Raw genomic sequence first — 19,121 nt, forward strand, 5'->3', positions numbered from 1 at the left:
CAGGCATGAGTCACCATGCCTGGCCTGAAATATATTTCTTACTGTGAGGGATGATTAAAAGAAGGTTGAAAGCCACTGCCCACACCACGGTTACATCAGGCCAATAACTAGTTCCCAAACTTGCTTTGTACTGCCTTTGATCCCACCCTTCCCTCAGCTGGGCATTCTCCCTGCTCTCTGCTACTGAAATCCTTCAAGGCCCTGACAAGATACCACATCCTTCCTTGAGTGTTTCAACCTTTCCCCTTGTCTGTGATCTGAAAATGGTGGTTCAATGTCTTTCTTTATATTACTCAAAACAGCCTGCCTTGTATTTTGTTATGTCTGTACACTGAATTCTTAGAAAATAAATACCTGGAGGGCAGGGCGGTGTCTTACCCACCTTCGGGTCTTCTGAAGGCCCAGAAGTCTAGTGAACCTAGCTGATGCTCAAAAATGTCTGCCCAACCGAGTATTTTCTGTATCTCCTTCCAAGAGTATCTTCTGGTGTTCTTCCTCCTATTTTCTTGACCATAGCCCCCAGCAGGCCTAAAATCTGTGTCCTGGGGCTAATGTTACCTACAGTGATGGCCCTAGAAACCAGTCTGTTCTAGCTTTCACCTTTCTTCAGGAGCGATAAGAGAAATAAGCATACGTTTTTGTTCATTTTTCAGATATTTCCTTTATTTGAGACTATGTTTCTCCTATATTTTTGGTGTTAAGATGTATTTTGGGGAGCAATACTGATGATATATTAGAAGATAATAGCTGGTATTTTAGTATGTGTGTGCCTATTGTCCTTATTTGACAAAATAAATTGTCAATTCTGAGTTCATCTTTTTAAAAAAAAAAAAGGTAAAAAACATTTACTGGTTGCAAACTCCAGAAGGCAGGGAATCAACTTTCCTTCTGGTCTGGCTGCAAGTAATTTCACTTTCTTAAAGGAGGAGCTTTCTCCTCTCACCTCAAGGACTGCTATTTATTTTTCTGCGCTACTGTTTCGACGTTTCCATTCTCTTGGTCCTCAAGACGTGAATCACCCATTTTTTCCGTGGGGGAAGACAGTGTATCTCTGGCCCTTTAAATAGGGGCGTGGTGAAGAGGCGCGGACCGCCCAGGAGGGGGAGCAGTGCGAGGAGGAAAACGGAAGCGCTGCTCGTAGCGGTAGGTAGTGCGCGTGCGTGAGGATAGAGGAGGGGGTGCGGTCACGTGGGCCGGCGGTCCAGGGCCGGAATGGCAGCAAGCTCAGGTAACGACTTTCCAGAGAGCGGGCCCGTGGGGAGGAGACAGGATTGAGGGGCCGTATTCAGGGTAGGAGGAGAGCGCGCGACACGTCTCTGAGCTTCGGCGCCTCCTCCCCGCGCGACAGCGGCGCGACCTCGGGGAGCGAACAGAGTAGTCCCTGACGGGCTAACCGGACCCGAGCCACGGGCCGGGCGGGGTTGATTCTCGAGTGGAGGGGCGTGTCGTACGTTGGCCCGGAACTGGGTCGGGCAATTTCCACTTACTGGTTCCAAATGAATGTGAAAATTCAAATGGGCTTAAGTAAAAAGGGATTTATTGGCTCCAAACCTGGAAGAGGCTGGGATATCACTAAATCCAGTGACTCCAGTGATGTATTTGTGTATCTCTCCCTTTCTGCAAAGGACCAGTAACCCCTCAGTTCCCTATCTCCTTTGCGACTATAATTGCAGGCCTCATTCTGTCCTGTTACAGTCGTGCGACAATTAGGCTGAGGGACTGGCGCGCCCGCCCCCCCGACTGTGAGCCTAGGCGTCGGGTGTCATGCCCCTCCCCACTCCCGGGCGGAACAGGTGTGTAGCCCGTCTGTCGGGCCTGGAAAACAGGTGTGGACCCCTTTATCCTCCAGGGGCTGATATCAGGGTGCCTGAGCCTGAGGCTTTGATGGGGTGTCCACCTCTTAGGATCGGTGCGCACCCTGTGAGGCTGGTTCCAGTTTGTCTCCACGTGCAAGTTGTGCACCAGAGTGAGGGCAGCAGGGTGAAAGGTGGGCCTCTGAAGTTCGAGGCTACTCCTGTGCCTTGGCCAGTTCTTCGTGCTTGGCAGCTGGGGAAGGAGGGAAACAGCTGCTCAGAGTGTCTGGGTGTACAAAATGGGGGTGCTTCACAGGAGGATAGGGTGGGAGGAGGTAGGATCGGTGAGAGGTTCCATGGCCGTGGGTTATCAGGAATGGCTAGCTGGGGAGCCTTCTTTAAATAAGCAGGCCCCCTCCACTTCTTAGATTCTTGTTAGAATGAATAGGAAGGCTTCTGGCCTCTGCACCATCCACCCTCTACCATACTCTACTTTCCGCTACTGAAAAACCCCAAAACCCAAGGAAAACAAGCATGGATGTTAGCTTGTGGTGCTTAACCTTATTCCAAATGTCTGCATTTGGGAGATAATTACATGTTAATTGTCTGTGTATGTCTATGTCTGCCTGTGTGGGTATGAGGTATATCTCATATAAATGTGGATGGACAATCTGCATATGTTTGTGTAAGACATGGGTTTGCTCATGGTTAAATTTAAGCACAGAATAGGTATTGAATCCTCTGGCAATAGCTGGCCTGTTCCATAGAATATGCAATAAAGATAAATGGAAAAAAAATTCGTTGAACTACTGGGCTTTATATGGTCAAAGAGGCATATGTGAGAAAATTCTTTCCAGAGCTCTAAGAGAGTAATATGTTGATTTTTTCTTTATATTTAATATTTTTGCTTCGTATCTGGACCATTGTCAGCAGATGGATGTTTTCTGTCTTCCAGAATATTGGGACATGTTGGTGATTCTTAGCTGTATCTCACTATTCCATTGACATTTCAACCAGTGTGACACAAATGTCAGTTATGTATGTGAATGAGAAGTAAGATCTTTTGAACTTAATGAAGTGTGTTTAACTTTGGATCTATTGATAGCTTTCATAGAGTTTAGATCGTATGTTCTCTTGATCCACAGCTGTAGGTGTCATCTGTACATAGTGGTAAAATCAAACTGTTGTATTCTTAACTGAATCTTGAATGAATATTTGACTTATCTTCACGCTGTATGACATTATTAAATGTGTTGTGTGTTTTAGCAAGGAAATATAGCTTTGCGTTGGATTTTTCACTGTTATGAATTTCTTAGGTTTACTGTAATAGCATTATACTTTTTTTAGTCAAAGATATTTCTGTTGCAAGTGACAGAAAATTCAAATGGGCTTAAGCTAAAAGGGATTTATTGGCTCCAAACCTGGAAGGGGCTGGGGTATCACTAAATCCAGTGACTCCAGTGATGGAGTACTTGTGTCTCTCTCCCTTTCTGCAAAGGACCAGTAACCCCCAGTTCCCTATCTCCTCTGCAACTGTAATTGCAAGCCTCATTCTGTCCTGTTATGGTCATGGGACAGTTAGGGGATATGTTCTGAGAAATGTGTAGTTAGGCAAATTTTGTCATTGTGCATGCATCATAGTGTACTTACACAAACCTAGATGGTGTAGTCTGCTACACACCTAGACTATGTGGGATGGCCTATTGCTCCTAGGCTATAAACCAGCACAGCATGTTACTGTACTGAATACTGTAGGTGGTTGTAACACAATAAGGTGGTTGTAACACAATGGCCAAGTATTTGTATATCTAAACATAGAAAAGGTACAGTAAAAATACAGTTTAAAAGATTAAAAAATGTGCACCTGTATGGGGCACTTAACCATGGATGGAGTTTGCAGGACTGGAAGTTGCTGTGGGTGAGGCAGTGAGTGAGTAGTGAGTGAGTGTGAAGGCCTAGGACATTATTGTACACTACTGTAGACTTTTTGAACACTGTACACTTAGGCTACACTGAATTTATTAAAAATTTTTCTTTCTCCAATAATAAATTAACCTTAGCTTACTGTAATGTAACTTTTATGTTATAAACTTTTTAATTTTAAAAAGTTTTTAACTTCTTTGTGATAAAACTTAGCTTAAAATACAAACACATTGTACAATTAGCTGTACAAAAATATTTTCTTTATATCCTTATTCTGTTAGCTTTTTTCTATTTAAAAAAATCTTAATCTTTAAAAACTAAGACACAAACACACACATTACTCTAGGCCTACACAGAGTCAGGAAGGTCCTGCTGGAATGTCTTTAGAGGCAGTAACACATAGGGAACTGTCATCTCTTATGATAACAGTGCCTTCTGGAATACCTCCTGAAGGACCTGCCTGAAACTGTTTTACAGCTAATTTTTTAATTTTTAAATAAGTAGATGAGTACACTCTAATGATAAAAAGTATAGGATAGCAAATACATAAACCGGCGCATAGTTTATTATCAAGTATTATGTACTGCACGTAATTGTATGTGCTTAGCTTTTATGCTACTGGCGGTGCAGTAGGTTTGTTTACACCAGCATCGCCACAGACAGATGAGTAATGCATTGCATTACAACAGCTATGACATCACTGGGCTACAGGAATTTTTCAGCTCCATTATGTGTAATCTTAGGGGACCATGGTTGTATATGTGGTCTGTCGTTGACCCAAAATGTCTTTTTTGGGGCACATGACCGTATATAAATGCATAAAAGATGTGACTGCAGACGACTCCAGTGTTAATGTCATCCAAGATCAAGCACCCCAGAGTAAAGAGAAATCTCCTACCTCTAGGATTTACAATTCCAGAAGGACCTTGATTGGCCAGATAGGACACAAGAATGTGATGTGCCTACTCTTCTGCTCCCCTAGCTAGGCAGATAGGGTACTTGATTGGCAGTACCACCAAAATCACATGGTTGGAATGGAGGAGAAGCAGTTGCCTTCCAGGAAAGATAGCAAAGGTGCTGGGGTGTTTTTAACCTTTGTTTTTTCCTTTGCAATTCAGCAAGATGCTTCCAGTTACTTCTTGCTCTTAAAAAAAAAAAAAGAACAGAATAAATCTGTCGTGACTCTACATCCTTCTTGACGCCTAACAAAGAGAAATTGAGATGACGGTTAATAAAGAAGGCCATCATCTACTCAGCCTTTACCTAAGTGGAATCCTGTCTTTTGCGCATTTAACTTACAAGAATTTACCTGCATCAGTTATGTGAAGAAGAAAAGGGAATATATTTCAGCCTACACAAGGCCCTTGTGCTTTTTAGGAGGAGTTCTTTGGAGCTGAAGTGGATCTGAGAAGAGAGATTCTCATGATAGTGGAGACAGTATTATAGAAGTATTATAGACAGTATTATAGAAGTATTATAGAAGCTGGAAGTGATCATTTTTCTCTGTTATTTATTTCACTGATTACCTCATACACATATCGATATAAAACTGATCAATAAAGTTAGAATTTCTACATTATCTAGATATTTGTAGACTTAGTTCATATTATTGTTTTGTATATTGTGATAGGGGATTAGATTTTTCTTTTCTAGACTGGAGCTGATTGTGTCTGACAATTCATAGCAGTAACTTAGCACTGTATACAGGAAGGTCTTAGGCACTGTTCCTTCCCCTTACTTTTCTTTTTAACATTTTTTAATCCGTATGTACTTATGATCACTCTCCTCATTTAGACATTCACCAACAGAACAGAAAGAGAAACAGAGGGTTGGGCTTTTTCTTTGTGGCAGTTCTGGCACTGTGAGCTACAATGACCTAAATGTGCCTTCTTGGAAAGAAATTCCAGGGTCAAGTAAAGCAGCCCATTCCAGTATATAGTAATGCTGCTCTAAATAGGGTCTGTATCTAAAGGCCATGAATAAGGTGAAATTGAGTACCCTCAAAGTACGCCAAGAGGGAGTCATATCAGAGACTGACAAGCGGTGGGTCTCTCAGGAAGGCCCATACGGCCAGATCTTGTTTTTCCATGTTGGAACTGCATGGCGTTTGTTATTTTGAGCACAGGTGACGTGAATTGCTTGGGTGTGAGGCATGTGAGAACTGAGACATAGAACAGCAGCTGACCATCTCCTGTTCTGTGCTCACTGTGAAGCAAGAAGTTATTGAGTGGAGGCGTGCAGAGTCTCTGGCTCTATGCGAATCATTTCTTTTTCTCTCCTTCCCGTTGCTGAAGATAATAGATGAAATCCTGTAAATTGAACGGAAGTCTGGTACATTTCCACTGTATTCATCTTGGCCTCTAAGCTGAATTAACGTAAAAGAACATAAAACATCTGAGATTGGGGGATTTGCATCATGTTATAAATGAGCTAAATGATTTAAAAATATCTCTCCTAGATGCAAAGAATGGAACTTGCACAGATGGAGGTGTTTTGGAGTAGTGTAACTAACCATACTTTATATTACATGACCAGAACTGCTATTTGAGATTCTGGAAGCCAGTGAGGCAGTCTTGCTTGGGCATTTACCTAGGGAGGGAGGGAGGGATGGGTGGATGGGTAGATGGGTGGATTGATCAGCTACTGTGTCATATCAGCACGGGGAATAGAATGGTGAACAAGGCAGATCTGGTCTTTGCTCTCTCATGGAACCTGCATTCCAACGGGGGGCAAGGAATGGCGGTTTAGACAATGAAGAAATGATTACAATGTGGTAAGTGTAGTAAAAGAGGAGAATGATGTTATGGGTGCATATTAACAGGGAACATAGCCTAGTTGAGCAGGGCAAAAAAAGGCCTTTCTAAGGGAGCAAAGTTTTAGCCAATAGTTGATAAATGTGACCTGAAGTGGTTGACAAGCTTGACTACATATAAGTAGTATTCAATTATAACTTGGCTTACTTATTATGGCATAGATTTCTATATGCTGTGAGTCAAATAATATCCTCTGGAGCTTAACAATTACAAGTAATAATGCTGATAGATTTAATTTGCAACACAGATGTTATTCCTTCTCCTAGTTCCTATGTTAATCAAACATTTTTCGAATGTCTACCTAGCTATGCAAGCCAGTAAGCCCAGTGATGTGGAATATTCAAAGGAGAGTGGCCCCATTTTTATTATATAGCTGGGGAGAATAGATAGTCACATGGTTAATTAACTAATGAATCAGCATGAGGAAAGAGCCAAGCCACTGTTTTAAAAGAAGACATGTTTTCTGAATTCAGAGGATGGTTAGGGAAGGAAGAGGTCATATAGGCAGATCCAGTTTGAACAGTGCCCAGAAGGAAGAAAGGAATTTAGATAAATGTAGAGAAAAAGGAAAGGAAATGAAAGGGAAGGTGAATCAGCTTGAGCAGACATGGAGGGAAAGTGGAAGCTATTCATGAAGGACTCAGTGCAAAAATAATAAATTCAGTTGTAAGGGAAGGAGGCAGAAGGATCAGCTCGTGTGATATCTGGAGTCACAGGCTTAGAATTTGGGATTTTATCCTGGAGGCATTGGGAATCTGTTAAAAATAAGTCCACTTGTGCTGGGCATGGTGGCTTACACCTGTAATCCCAGCACTTTGGGAGGCTGAGGCGGGCAGATGGCTTGAGCTCAGGAGTTTGAGACCAGCCTGGCTAACATCATCTCTATGAAAAATTCAAAAAATTAGCTGGGCATGGTGGCGTGCGCCTGTAGACCCAGCTACTTGGAAGGCTGAAGTGGGAGGATTGCTTGAGCCTGGGAAGCAGAGATTGTAATGAGCCGAGATCATGCCACTGCACTCCAGCCTGGGTGACAGAGGGGGACCCTGTCTCAAAAAAAAAAAAAAAAAAAAAAAAAAGTCCATTTGCCAGAAGGTAATAGAAAACTAATAGAAGTTAACCCACCATTGCGTTTTATTTTTCCCTTTACAAAACAAACCACAAAACAAAACAAAGGAATGAAGAGAAATGCTTGGATTGGGAAGGCCAAAAATAAAATTTGCATGTAATGTTGTTACTGTATCATGATTTTGTGATTTTTTTCTAGCATTATATAGTAAATAAAAACTTGATTCTATTTCATTGTAATGTGAAAAAGTATCTCATATGACACTTTTAGGAGGAAAAGAATGTCAGGATTAAACAGGATCGTGGAACTTGAGAACAGTTAGGAATAAATGTTTGTCAAGGTGAAAACTGGTGAAAAGCCAGGCATGGTGGCACAGGCTGGTAGTTGCAGCTGCTTGAGAGATGTGAAGTAGGAGGATCGCTTGAGGCCAGGAGTTTAAGGCTAACCTGGGCAACATAGCAAGATCCCATCTCTTAAAAAAAAACTGGTGCAAGTTTAACTTGGACTAATATAGGTCACACATTCTAGAGTTCTTATTCAGTTAGCCAGTGTCATAATTAAGTCATTGCTGTGTATATGGCACATATCTTTTTTTTAATGGTCCTTGAATCTATTAATTGGTTGGGAACAACAATTAAGAGGAAATAACAGAATTATCAAGATGTCAGATAATCTTATGTCTGAACTATTACAATACTCGTTTATCAGCACTCAGAAGAGGACAGCATACTGGGTAATTAAGATTCCATGACATATATTTCCTATTAGATTAATCTGATTTCATTCTAAGAAAGACTAAGAAATCATGTAGCCTGTTTTGTTATGTGCAAGTACTGTCTGGTATGGCATCCCCTTAAGAACTATAAAAACACTAGCTCACACGATGGTTGGGTGAAGAACTAGTTGTAGAATTGCATCCCAACAGGAATTTATGAGTAGTTCATTATCAGCCTTTTACTGGGATAACATTTAAGGGATAGCTGAAGCAGGATCGGTATCAAGTGTGAAATATTAAGCATCATATATTAAGCATTTCATCATTGGTGCATATATTGGAATGAAGGGCCTGCTTAATAAGCACATGGGCAACACCAACCCACAAGGGAAGGGTTAATATTTCAGAATGTTGGATATGTGACCAGAAACAAATTAACTTATATTTATTAGTACAGTTGACCCTTGAACAATGCAGGGGTTAAGGGCACTGCCCCCTCAACCAGTGGAAAATCCAAGTACAACTTGTGACTCCCCAGAAACTTTATTACTACTACCTACTATTGACCAGAAGCCTTAGTGATAACATTAACAGTCGTTTAACACACATTTTGTGTGTCATTTGTATTTAGTTACAATAAAGTAAGCTAGAGAAAAGAAGATATTAAGATTCTAAGGAAGAGGAAATATACTTGCTTTTCATTACGTGGAAGTGAATCATTATAAAGGCCTTCATCCTGGTCTAAACGTTGAGTAGGCTGAGGAGGAGGAGGAGGGGTTGGTCTCGCTGTCTTGGGTGGAAGAGGCAGAAGAAAACCCACCTGTAAGTGGACCCTTGAAGTTCAAACCTGTGTTGTTCAAGAATCAACTGTTTATTCATTTCCTATTGTTGCCGTAAGTTACCTTAAAGTTAGTGGTATAAAACAATGCAGATTTATTTTACAGTTCAGTACTTCACAAGTCTGACCCCAGTCTCACTAAAATTAAGAGGTCAAGACAAGACTTCAGTCCTTCTGGAGGCTCTAGGAGACCATCTGTTTCCTTGTCTTTCGCAGCTCCTAGAGGCTGCCTGCCTCCTTGGCTCCTGAGCCCCGTTCTCCGTCTTCAATGTCTGTGACATGGTGTCTCTCTGATTCTACTTCTCCTGTCACATCTCTTTCTCTGGCGTTCTCTTCTGCCTCTCTCTTCCACTTTCAAGGACCTTTGTGATTACATTGGACCCACCCAAATCATCCGGAATAACCTTCCTGTCAAGGTCTTAATTTAACCTGCAAAATCCCTTTTGCCATATCAAGTAACATATTCATAGTTTCTGGGAATTAGGACTGGCGTTGTTGGATATCCTCATACTGCATACCACCAGTAGATGCCCAGCTCAGGTACTTTCTGAAAAATTCACAGAAGCTGCTCATGTGAACTCTCCTTTTAAAAAAATCTGAGCATGATGACCTTTTGACTCATCGGGTCTATTTGAGTTGGAAAAACTTACTGACTAAAATAAAGAAAGGAATAATTGCTGGTAAGTAACAGAAGAGGAACTTGGGAAGGGGACATAGTTGGCTTCACTAATATAGCATAGACTAATGTTGATGTTAAAAAAACCTAAAACATGATTTTAGAATGAGTTAGTAACAATAAGACACTTCTGTTATAATTAAAGTTTTTATTAAGTGTCTCTATTGCTTTGGTGGGGGCTGTACTAGTCTTAGACAAAACCCCTACCATTCAGCTCATGAAGAACTGCTGTAATATCCAGGATATCGTTCTGATATGCTTAGCACTGGCTAGACCTTTACAAAAATACTGGATTTTGTTTTAGAATCTTTAACTTTAGAAAAATTTGAAAATTTTGAGGTTTTAAATATAATAGCTAATATCTGTTGAAAATTATGTCCAGACATTATTCTAAATGCTTTATAGTCATATCATTTGTTCCTCACAGGAGCCCTGCAAAGTAGGTAGTTGCATTTATAAGAGCCAGGACTCTCAATTTTAAGTGCTAAAAGAAAGGGGGAAGTTGGGAGAGTATATGTTGGTTTATATAGCCAAACTGCCAGAAGGCTATGGGCAGAGCTAACTTCATAGAAGACTAGAATCTGAGGCTTGAATAGTGTCAGAACTTTCTTCTCTACTTTGTTTTTTTTTTTTTTTTTTCAGAGACGGAGTCTTGCTCTGTTGCCCAGGCTGGAGTGCAGTGGCGCGAACTTGGCTCATTGCATCCTCCGCCTCCCGGGTTCAAGCAATTCTCCTGCCTCAGCCTCCTGAGTAGCTGGGACTACAGGCACATGCCACCATGCTTGGCTAATTTTTTTTTTGTATTTTAGTAGAGACGAGGTTTCACCATGTTGCTGCCCAGGCTGGTCTTGAACTCCTGAGCTCAGGAAATCCACCTGCCTCGGCCTCCCAAAGTGCTAGGATTACAGGTGTGAGCCACTGTGCCCAGTCTCTACTTCGTTTTTTTAGATAGGTTTCATTCTTGCTAGAGAATCTGTACCTAGAACCTAAGTTCTATCAATAGAGGTACATCTCCAGTGACAGATGCTTAGTGTTTAGGTGTGTGTTAAGTGAATGATTTCTTTTCTGCAGAAGGGAGCTGGGTGGGGAGTGTGGGATCCGCTCAGCCACATTATTCATTGTATAGAGAACAATGGAAATACCTCTTCCTCATCAGTTCCATTTTAATGAATCCTGGTGAAAGACTCTGGCTATCACATAATCCCTTTTACTAAGGGATTTTTGACCATCAGCCTCTACAAGAACACATGGTTTGAAGGAGCCCTTCCCAGAACAAGAGACGCTGTTCTGAGCAAACAACACAAATGTCCACAATATTCCACTTTAATGATATAGAAATAGAGAGGTTCAGAAAAGGTAAATTAACCGGGATCACAGATAGGAACTCATAAAATCCAGATTCAGACTTGATTGATTTATTTTATTTTTTGGGGGGTCAGGGGTGGGGAGAAGTGATTATTTCCTGGTCATTTCTAAGAAAAGTGGCCACAACAGCAGACCTGAGTTTAATAGACTCTTTGGCTTGTGTTCTTTCCACTTTGCCACCACATTACGTCGGTAAAAGGAGCTCAGTGAAATGAAGGTCAGAAACGGGGTAGGGTAGCTTGGCGGGATGATGTCTTCAGGGAGTGCCTGATCACCTGACACTTCTTCAGTGTGATATTGGGGTTCACAGATGCTGAATTGTTATATGGTCTTGGAACCTCTTAATAACTCCAGATATGAGATAAAAAGAGCTGGAAAAAATTGTTTTCCTTTCTGAGTTATTTTGGAAAGACAAATATAAAATATGAAACATTTTAGATTATTAAATCAGTTAAATATTATTTTCCTGTATGGTCTTTCCCACTATTTTTGAAAAATGTATAAGAATAAAAGTTAATAACTATCTTTAGAAACCACTGAACATGAATTAGATTGTGCATGTTTGTAAATAGTTGTTAAATAATTGCAACCATTTTTGCTTAGTGATACAAATAGGAGTTGAAAGACTTTATTAAAAAGTAATTTGTCATGAGCTAAGGTCTTTGAAGAAACGCATATAAACATTAGTATTGCTACTGCATTTGGGTTATTGCGAAAGGAGCCCTATATTTAGAACCTGATGTTGGAAAGATAACTTTAAAATGTTGCCAGGCAAAGAGTGGCCTCAGTTATGTGTTCTAGGAATGTGTTTGATAGTGTGTGTTTTATTAGGACACAACCCTATAAACAGAAAACCCATTTTCTGTAGCATGTGAAAGAAATTAGTCTGTATTTGGTAATATACCAAATAGTGTAATAGCTAGAATAGTTGGTTTCAGCTCTTGAAAAGTCAGTTTCATGAGTCCATGATTTATACAAAGTAACTATTCATTTCTTTTAATATGATAAAAATGAAACATCAAAGGAAGTGAAATTAATTATAGGTACTAAAATAATGAGCTTCATTAGTTAAAATTGTCAGTGAATTTTTAGCATATTGTTTAAAAACAATTAATCTCAGTTCACTTTTTAAAAAATTAGTTATTTCAAGCCAGGCATGGTGGCACATGCCTGTAGTCCCAGCTACTCAGGAGGCTGAGGCTGGAGGATGGCTTGAGCCCAAGAGTTGGAGGCCACGTTGACAATATAGTGAGACTCCATTTCTTAAAAGAAATTAAGTGGCTCAGTAATTACAAGTCCTTTTTTTCTGCCTTCACTAACATGCACAATCCGTCTTTACTAACATACACAATCTAATTTACTAAGAGAAGCTCACTGAAGGGCAAGGGTTGTTGGTGGTAGTGGTGTTTATACACACTAAAGGCAGTGTGTAGTTTGAAAGAGCTTTGCACTGAGAGTCTTGCCAGTTGTTTGGTACTGTGAAAAACATCTAGTTTAGAAAACAAAATGATCTTTATTATTATTAGGGCATTGTTTCTGTTTTCATATTTTTGCTTTATCCTAAATAGGTAAAGCTAATTGGACTTGTTAAAGTTGGGTCACTTGTGGCCTAATTGAAACACAAAGTAAAATCATTTAAAAGCAGACTTAATTATTAAACTTACAGTAATGTTTTCAGTATATTTTAGCTTTCTAAAAATGACAGTTTTGCAAGTAAACCAAATTATCTGTGATTTTTGATATAAGTGCGATCTATCATTTAGAGCTGTGAAATAATAAAAAGCTGTATACGTTTCTAGTTTTCTTTAGTATTTCATTTTTCTCTGAAAATGTCCATGTTTCTCTGTGACTAGCTCTGTTTTTAGAAATCTGTGGTAGGCTATGGAATTATTTTATCTTGGGGTCATTGTTGTTTCCTTTAATAGATCTGAACCCTTAGGTTTGCTCGTGTTGTATTAAATAGCTAGTTGTTCATCCTCAGTGTTTCTGCTAAGCTCCCAGAGACGTCTGTGGCCCTGTGCAGAGGCCAACAACAAAACTGGTTTATATGCTTATTTCCAGGGGAACTGGAGCACTACCCTGGAGTTTGGAATGTAAGGAAGGCATTAATTGCAGCTTTTGGCACCGATTTACCCTTATGCTGTTAGGTAAATAAATCTAGTTGGTACCAGGTCTAGTGGCTGAGCCTATTAAGTTATCACTATCACCAGTTTCATGACTTTGGGTGGCGGGCCACTTCCCAAAGTCCTTGAGCCCAAGTTAGCTGTTCCTCCTTTATGCTCTCATTGAAAACCTCTCCTAATAACATACCCTGTACCCCACTGTTAATTTCAGTTTGCCTGCAATCGGATGTTTAGGTGAAATCTGACCAAGTAAGTCTTTGGAATGTCCAGTTGACAAGGAGGAAATCTAAATGATACTGTTTTGTTTTGTTTTTGTTTTTTTCTTTTTTTGAAAAGAGATAATCATTCAGGTCTTTGTGAGCTAAGGCCAAACAAACAAACAAAAAAACACTTGCTGTGATGGACTGAATACTGTTATTAGAAGTAAATATGGAAAATGAACCAGACCATGAAAATGTGGAACAGAGCCTCTGTGCCAAGACGAGTGAAGAAGAGCTGAATAAGTCTTTCAATCTAGAAGCTTCACTTTCAAAATTCTCTTACATAGATCTGGACAAGGAACTGGAGTTCAAAAATGATCTGGTAAAAATTTCAATTTCTGTCAAGTGATAATGTTTAACCAGTGTAGATTAGAGTATGCTTTGTGACCCAGAGACTCTAAGTCTGTCATTTTTGCATGGGTTAATAAGAGTCTGTGTATAGTTTTTTTTTTTTGGATACAGGGTCTCACTCTGTTGTCCAGGTTGGAGTACAGTGGTGCAAACATGGCTCACTGAAGCTTCAACCTCTTGGGCTCAAGTGATCCTCCCACCTCAGCCTCCCAAGTAGCTGGGACCACAGGTGTGTGTCACCACGCCCGCCTAATTTTTAATTTTTTTGTAGAGAGGGTCTCGCCATGTTGCCCAGGCTGGTCTCAAACTCCTGGACTCAAGCAATTCTCCCTTCTTGGCCTCCCACATGTATAGTTTTGTGAGATAACGTTACTCTTCATTTGTATGATCCATTACAGTTTATGAAACAATTTGATTCATGTTGTCATTTGAGCTTCACAACTCTCACAACACTCTGATAATCCACTGTATAGATGAAGACGCTGGCATGCAGCTATGTAAATGACTTCTCAAAGTCACAGAGCCAGTGGTAGTTTCCTTATCTTGCACAGCATTTTTTTCCTCCCTTTGAGTTAATATTATGTTAATGGGTTTCTGTGAGTATGAGAATAACATGTTGCTTGACCTAATTATCTCTCACCATAATTTATGAAATAACTAAGAAATTGATGTCAGACTTTTGCTTATTGCTTATGACTTATGTCTAAACTTAGAAAATTAGGGGTTTTCTTAGATGTTGTTTTGTCATGTTTAAGAAAGCAGATGCAAAAGTCTTTCAACAGAAGTTTTCTGGAAAGTAGGCCGGGCGTGGTGGCTCACACCTGTAATTCCAGCACTTTGTGAGGCTGAGATGGGTGGATCACTTGAGGTCAGGAGTCCGAGACCAGCCTGGCTTTATGGTGAAACCCCATCTCTACTAAAAATACAAAAAAGATTAGCTGCATGTAGTGGCACGTGCCTGTATTCCTAGCTCCTCGGGGGGCTGAGGCAGAATTGCTTGAACCCGGGAGGTGGAGGTTGCAGTGAGCTGAGATCACACCATTGCACTCCAGCCTGGGCATCACAGCAAGACTCTGTCTCAAAAAAAAAAAGTGTTCTGGAAAGGGCTGTCAGGATAGTGCAGTTAGTGCATATATGTCCTTGATAGTAACTGAATGTGTAGATAGGAAAGGAAACCACTCTGTAGTCTTGACTTGATTATTACTATGGATTTTTGAGTCGATCATTTTGGTGGTAAGTTTGTCTTTTAATTGATGGTGGTTTTAATCAACTAAAACCCCTCACAATTATAAGCGGAAAGGCATCATTTTGTGAGCATTATTTTTTTCTTTATTTAGATTGATGACAAGGAGTTTGATATTCCTCAAGTTGATACTCCTCCAACACTGGAAAGCATACTAAATGAGGTAAGTGAATATTAATGATTACTGTCATTTTGTGGCATTAATCTTAATACTTTTTGGATTAGTTATCATACATGCACCTAGATGCGCACTATCCAGTAGGGTAGCCAGTAGTCGTGTGTGTCAGTTTAAAATTTAAATTAATTATAATCAAATAAAAATTTAATTCCTTGGCTGCACAAGGCACATTTCAAGTGCTCAATAGCTACGTGTGGCTAGTGGCTACTATGTGGCTAGGGGACAGCATAGATAAAGAGTATTTCCATCATCACAGAAAGTTCTCTTGGACAGCAGTAGTCTAGATTGTGAGCTTCTCAAGGGCATAAACCATCTCTTGTTCATCTTTAGAGTCTCTGTGCCCAGAACAATGCCTAATACTTGGCAGACTTTAAAATATATTTTATTAAGTGAATTGAGATGCAAAATTTATGTCACTTTTGAGGTTTGTATTATGTGTTGCTAATGGTTAAGTTTTCTCTACCACTGATATTCAAATAGCTTGTCCTCTGACACTAAAGAACATCTTGCAACCTTATAATAAGCTTCATCACTCTTCTACATGAAGAAAACTAATCTTTTATAGTTTATCTTATGAATACCATTTCTAATGAAAAGTTTTTCAGAGTTTTGAAATGGTGTTATTCTTTTCTGAATTGGGAGATCAAAGGCTTTCTAAAGGGGCTCTGTGAGAGTACATGGTTGGTGAAGCACGCCTGTTTTATGTACCCTGCATCTGCTGACAACCCTTCAACTCAGTCTTCTTCATTTTTTAAAAACTTGCTTGGGACTTCCCTTGGAGGTTTTAGCTTCTAATTTGAGAAAGATCTTGCAATGTATAAATCTATTTCAAATCCACAGTTATGTTTTCCAAAAGATAAAGATCCAAAAGTTCCCTGACAGAAAGGCCCACGTATACCAAAGCTCCGAGTGAGTTGGGCCTCTGTCTTTCTTATTTCTTTGCCTATACTATGAGGGTGATAGGCAGCGCTTTATAGGATGCAAACTACTTTCTCTGTCAATTATGTGTTTTATTTTTCTTGTAAGGCTTTTATTTCTATGTTTTATATCAGTTTGATGTTGCTGTTACTTTGAGTGTATTTTAACTTTGAATGTGTTTTAACTTCAGAAGTGTTCTATATGTTCTGTGTGAAGACTTAAGCATTTTTAGTTTTGACAAAGAAGGCTTTGGTCCATGAAAGAATATTCTGTTACAGTGAAATGTCCTTTATTTACTTTCTAATATAGAGGAAATCTTTCATTTAGAGGTGAGAAGATTAATTTTAGTCAGTTTTGTTAAAATGGCCTTAATTGCATCCTCATTTCAATTAAGTGTAAAATAAAAATAATCTTAGAGGACTGTGTATAAGGCCTTGTTTGTAAATTATTATATAATATCAGCAAAGAAAATAATGCTCATGCGAATGAGCTGTGGTTCATAATGAAGGAAAACTGTTCCTGCACAACAACTTTTTTATCTATGAGTAACGGTAAGTATAGTCATTAGTGGTTTACTAAGAAGATAACACTGTTATCATCCTCAATAGTAGTTTGAGTGCCTAGTGTATTTGGGTCATGGTGTTAGATGTTGGGGTTATAAAGTGCAATATGACTATCTCTGTGCTTGAGAGGGAAATGAGGCTGGGAACTGGCCAGGCTTTACACCTCCAGGGAACCAGGCAAGTCGTAAGTGGAAGAAAACATAGTTCAAATTGTAGACCATTATGAAGACTATAAGGGGGCTGTGGGGAGTACTAAAGAAAAGTGAAGGAAAAATGAAAAGGGCCGAAGTAGAAAACATAAGTAAGACCTTTTCTCAGGATATGTGGATGCATATATTCTATAATGTTCATTAATATCAACCTTAAAGGAGACTGGGAAGAAATGGACATCCAAGTTTTTTTGTTTGTTTTTGTTTGTTTGATTGTTTTGAGATGGAGTCTCACTCCGTCGCCCAGGCTGTAGTGCAATGGCATGATATTGGCTCACTGCAACCTCCACCTCCCAGGCTCAAGCGATTCTCATGCCTCAGCCTCCCGAGTAGCTGGGATTACAGGTGCCCGCCACCATGCCCAGCTGATTTTTGTATTTTTAGTAGAGATGGAGTTTCACCATGTTGGCCAGGCTGGTCTCAAACTCCTGACCTCAAGTGATCTGCCGGCCTCGGCCTCCCAAAGTTCTGGGATTGCAGGCATGAGCCACCGTCCCTGGCCGATACTTTTTAAAGTAGAAATTTAGAGATTACTGAGACATCCTAGATCTCAGAATTTAGGGCATGAAAGAATGTTACTAGGTATTGCCATCCTTCGAAACTATGCTTCTTCTGAGATTTTTAATTTTGAAATTCCATTTTTTAACTATAACCTTTTTCTCCTGTTCCCTTCCATTGAAACTGTTTTTGGCCTCTTTAAGACCACGTCTTTGACCCTTTCTAATCTCCCAGTCTCTGAATATAGTCCTAGGTTTACTTCAATCCTGCTTTTGGATTGTGCAGCCAGAAATTTCTTTTGAAATTCTGGCTTTTCATTGAAGTATATGTATACATATACTTTTCATTGAAGTATATCATACATAGAGGAAGGTGCACAAATCATAAGTGTACAGTGTGGTGAATGTTAACAAACTGAACAACCTATGTAACCAGAATCTAGATAAAGCAGCAGAACATTACTAGTACCCCAGAAGCTCATCTTGTGTCCCTTTAGTACCCAAACCCAGGGTAATTACTACTCTAACTTCTACCAGCATTGATTAGTTTGCCTGCTTTGAACTTTATATAAATGGAATTATATAATGTGTACTCTTCTGTTTCTGACTTCTTTCCCTTAATATTATGTTTTTAGATTTGTTCACATTGCTGTGTAAAATTCCTTGTGAATATACCTTTATTCATTCTACTGTTGATAGGTATTTGTGTAGTTTCTAATTTCTGACTACCATGAAGAGTGCTGCTGTAAATTTTCTTATTCATGTGTTTTGGCATGTACATACTTACACACATTTCTGGTTTTTATCTGTTTTCATTTTGTTTTTTTTTTGAGACAAGAGTCTCACTCTATCACCCAGGCTGGAGTGCAGTGGCGCGATCAGGGCTCACTGCAACCTCCTCCTCCTGGGTTCAAGTGATTCTCGTGCCTCAGCCTCCCGAGTAGGTGGGATTACCGGCATGCACCACCACATGTGGCAAAGTTTTTTGTATTTTTAGTAGAGACGGGGTTTTGCTATGTTGGCCAGGCTGGTCTCAAACTCCTGACCTCAGGTGATCTGTCTGCCTTGGCCCCCCAAAGTGCTGGGATTACAGGCATGAGCCCCTGTGCCCAGCTTTATACACATTTCTGTTGGGCATATACCTAGGAGGGGAATTAGTGGGTGATCAGGTATAGTTATATTCAGCTTTAGTATATATTGGCACCGTTTTTGAAAGTGGTGGCATTGATATACACTTCCAGCAACAGTATATGAGATTTCTGATTACTATATCCTTGTAAACTTTTGAATTTTTCTGTCTTTTTCACTTTCATTCTTAACAGATGTGTAGTGCTATCACATCATGATTTTAATTTGAATTTCCCTAAAGACTAATGAAATTGGGTACTTTGACATAGGTTTTGACTGTTTGAATATCTCTTTTGTGAATTGCCTTTTCATATAATTAGCCCACTTCTGTTGTTTTATTTTTTAAGTGATTTATAGGAGTTCTTTATATATGCTAATGCAAGCCCTTTATTTGATGTACATATTGTATCTTCTTTCTTTCTGTACATTACCTTTTCACTCTATTAATGGTTTCTTTTGAGG

General features: G+C 39.7%; 1 protein-coding gene across 3 annotated transcripts in view; it reads left to right on the top strand.

Annotated features, from left to right (window-relative positions):
• Positions 1–1,142: 1,142 nt before the first annotated feature.
• Positions 1,143–19,121, top strand: part of VPS8 (VPS8 subunit of CORVET complex) — a 236,563-nt gene continuing 218,584 nt past the window's right edge. For all 3 annotated transcript variants that reach the window (XM_024244828.3, XM_054553099.2, XM_054553100.2), the window contains exons 1-3: positions 1,143–1,228; positions 13,649–13,894; positions 15,261–15,329. In XM_024244828.3, the coding sequence (XP_024100596.3) occupies positions 13,742–13,894; positions 15,261–15,329 (222 nt within the window). In that variant the 5' untranslated portion in view covers positions 1,143–1,228; positions 13,649–13,741. The remainder of the gene's footprint in view (positions 1,229–13,648; positions 13,895–15,260; positions 15,330–19,121) is intronic.

The sequence above is a fragment of the Pongo abelii genome, chromosome 2 (genome assembly GCF_028885655.2).
Source record: "Pongo abelii isolate AG06213 chromosome 2, NHGRI_mPonAbe1-v2.0_pri, whole genome shotgun sequence".
NCBI classification, from domain to species: domain Eukaryota; kingdom Metazoa; phylum Chordata; class Mammalia; order Primates; family Hominidae; genus Pongo; species Pongo abelii.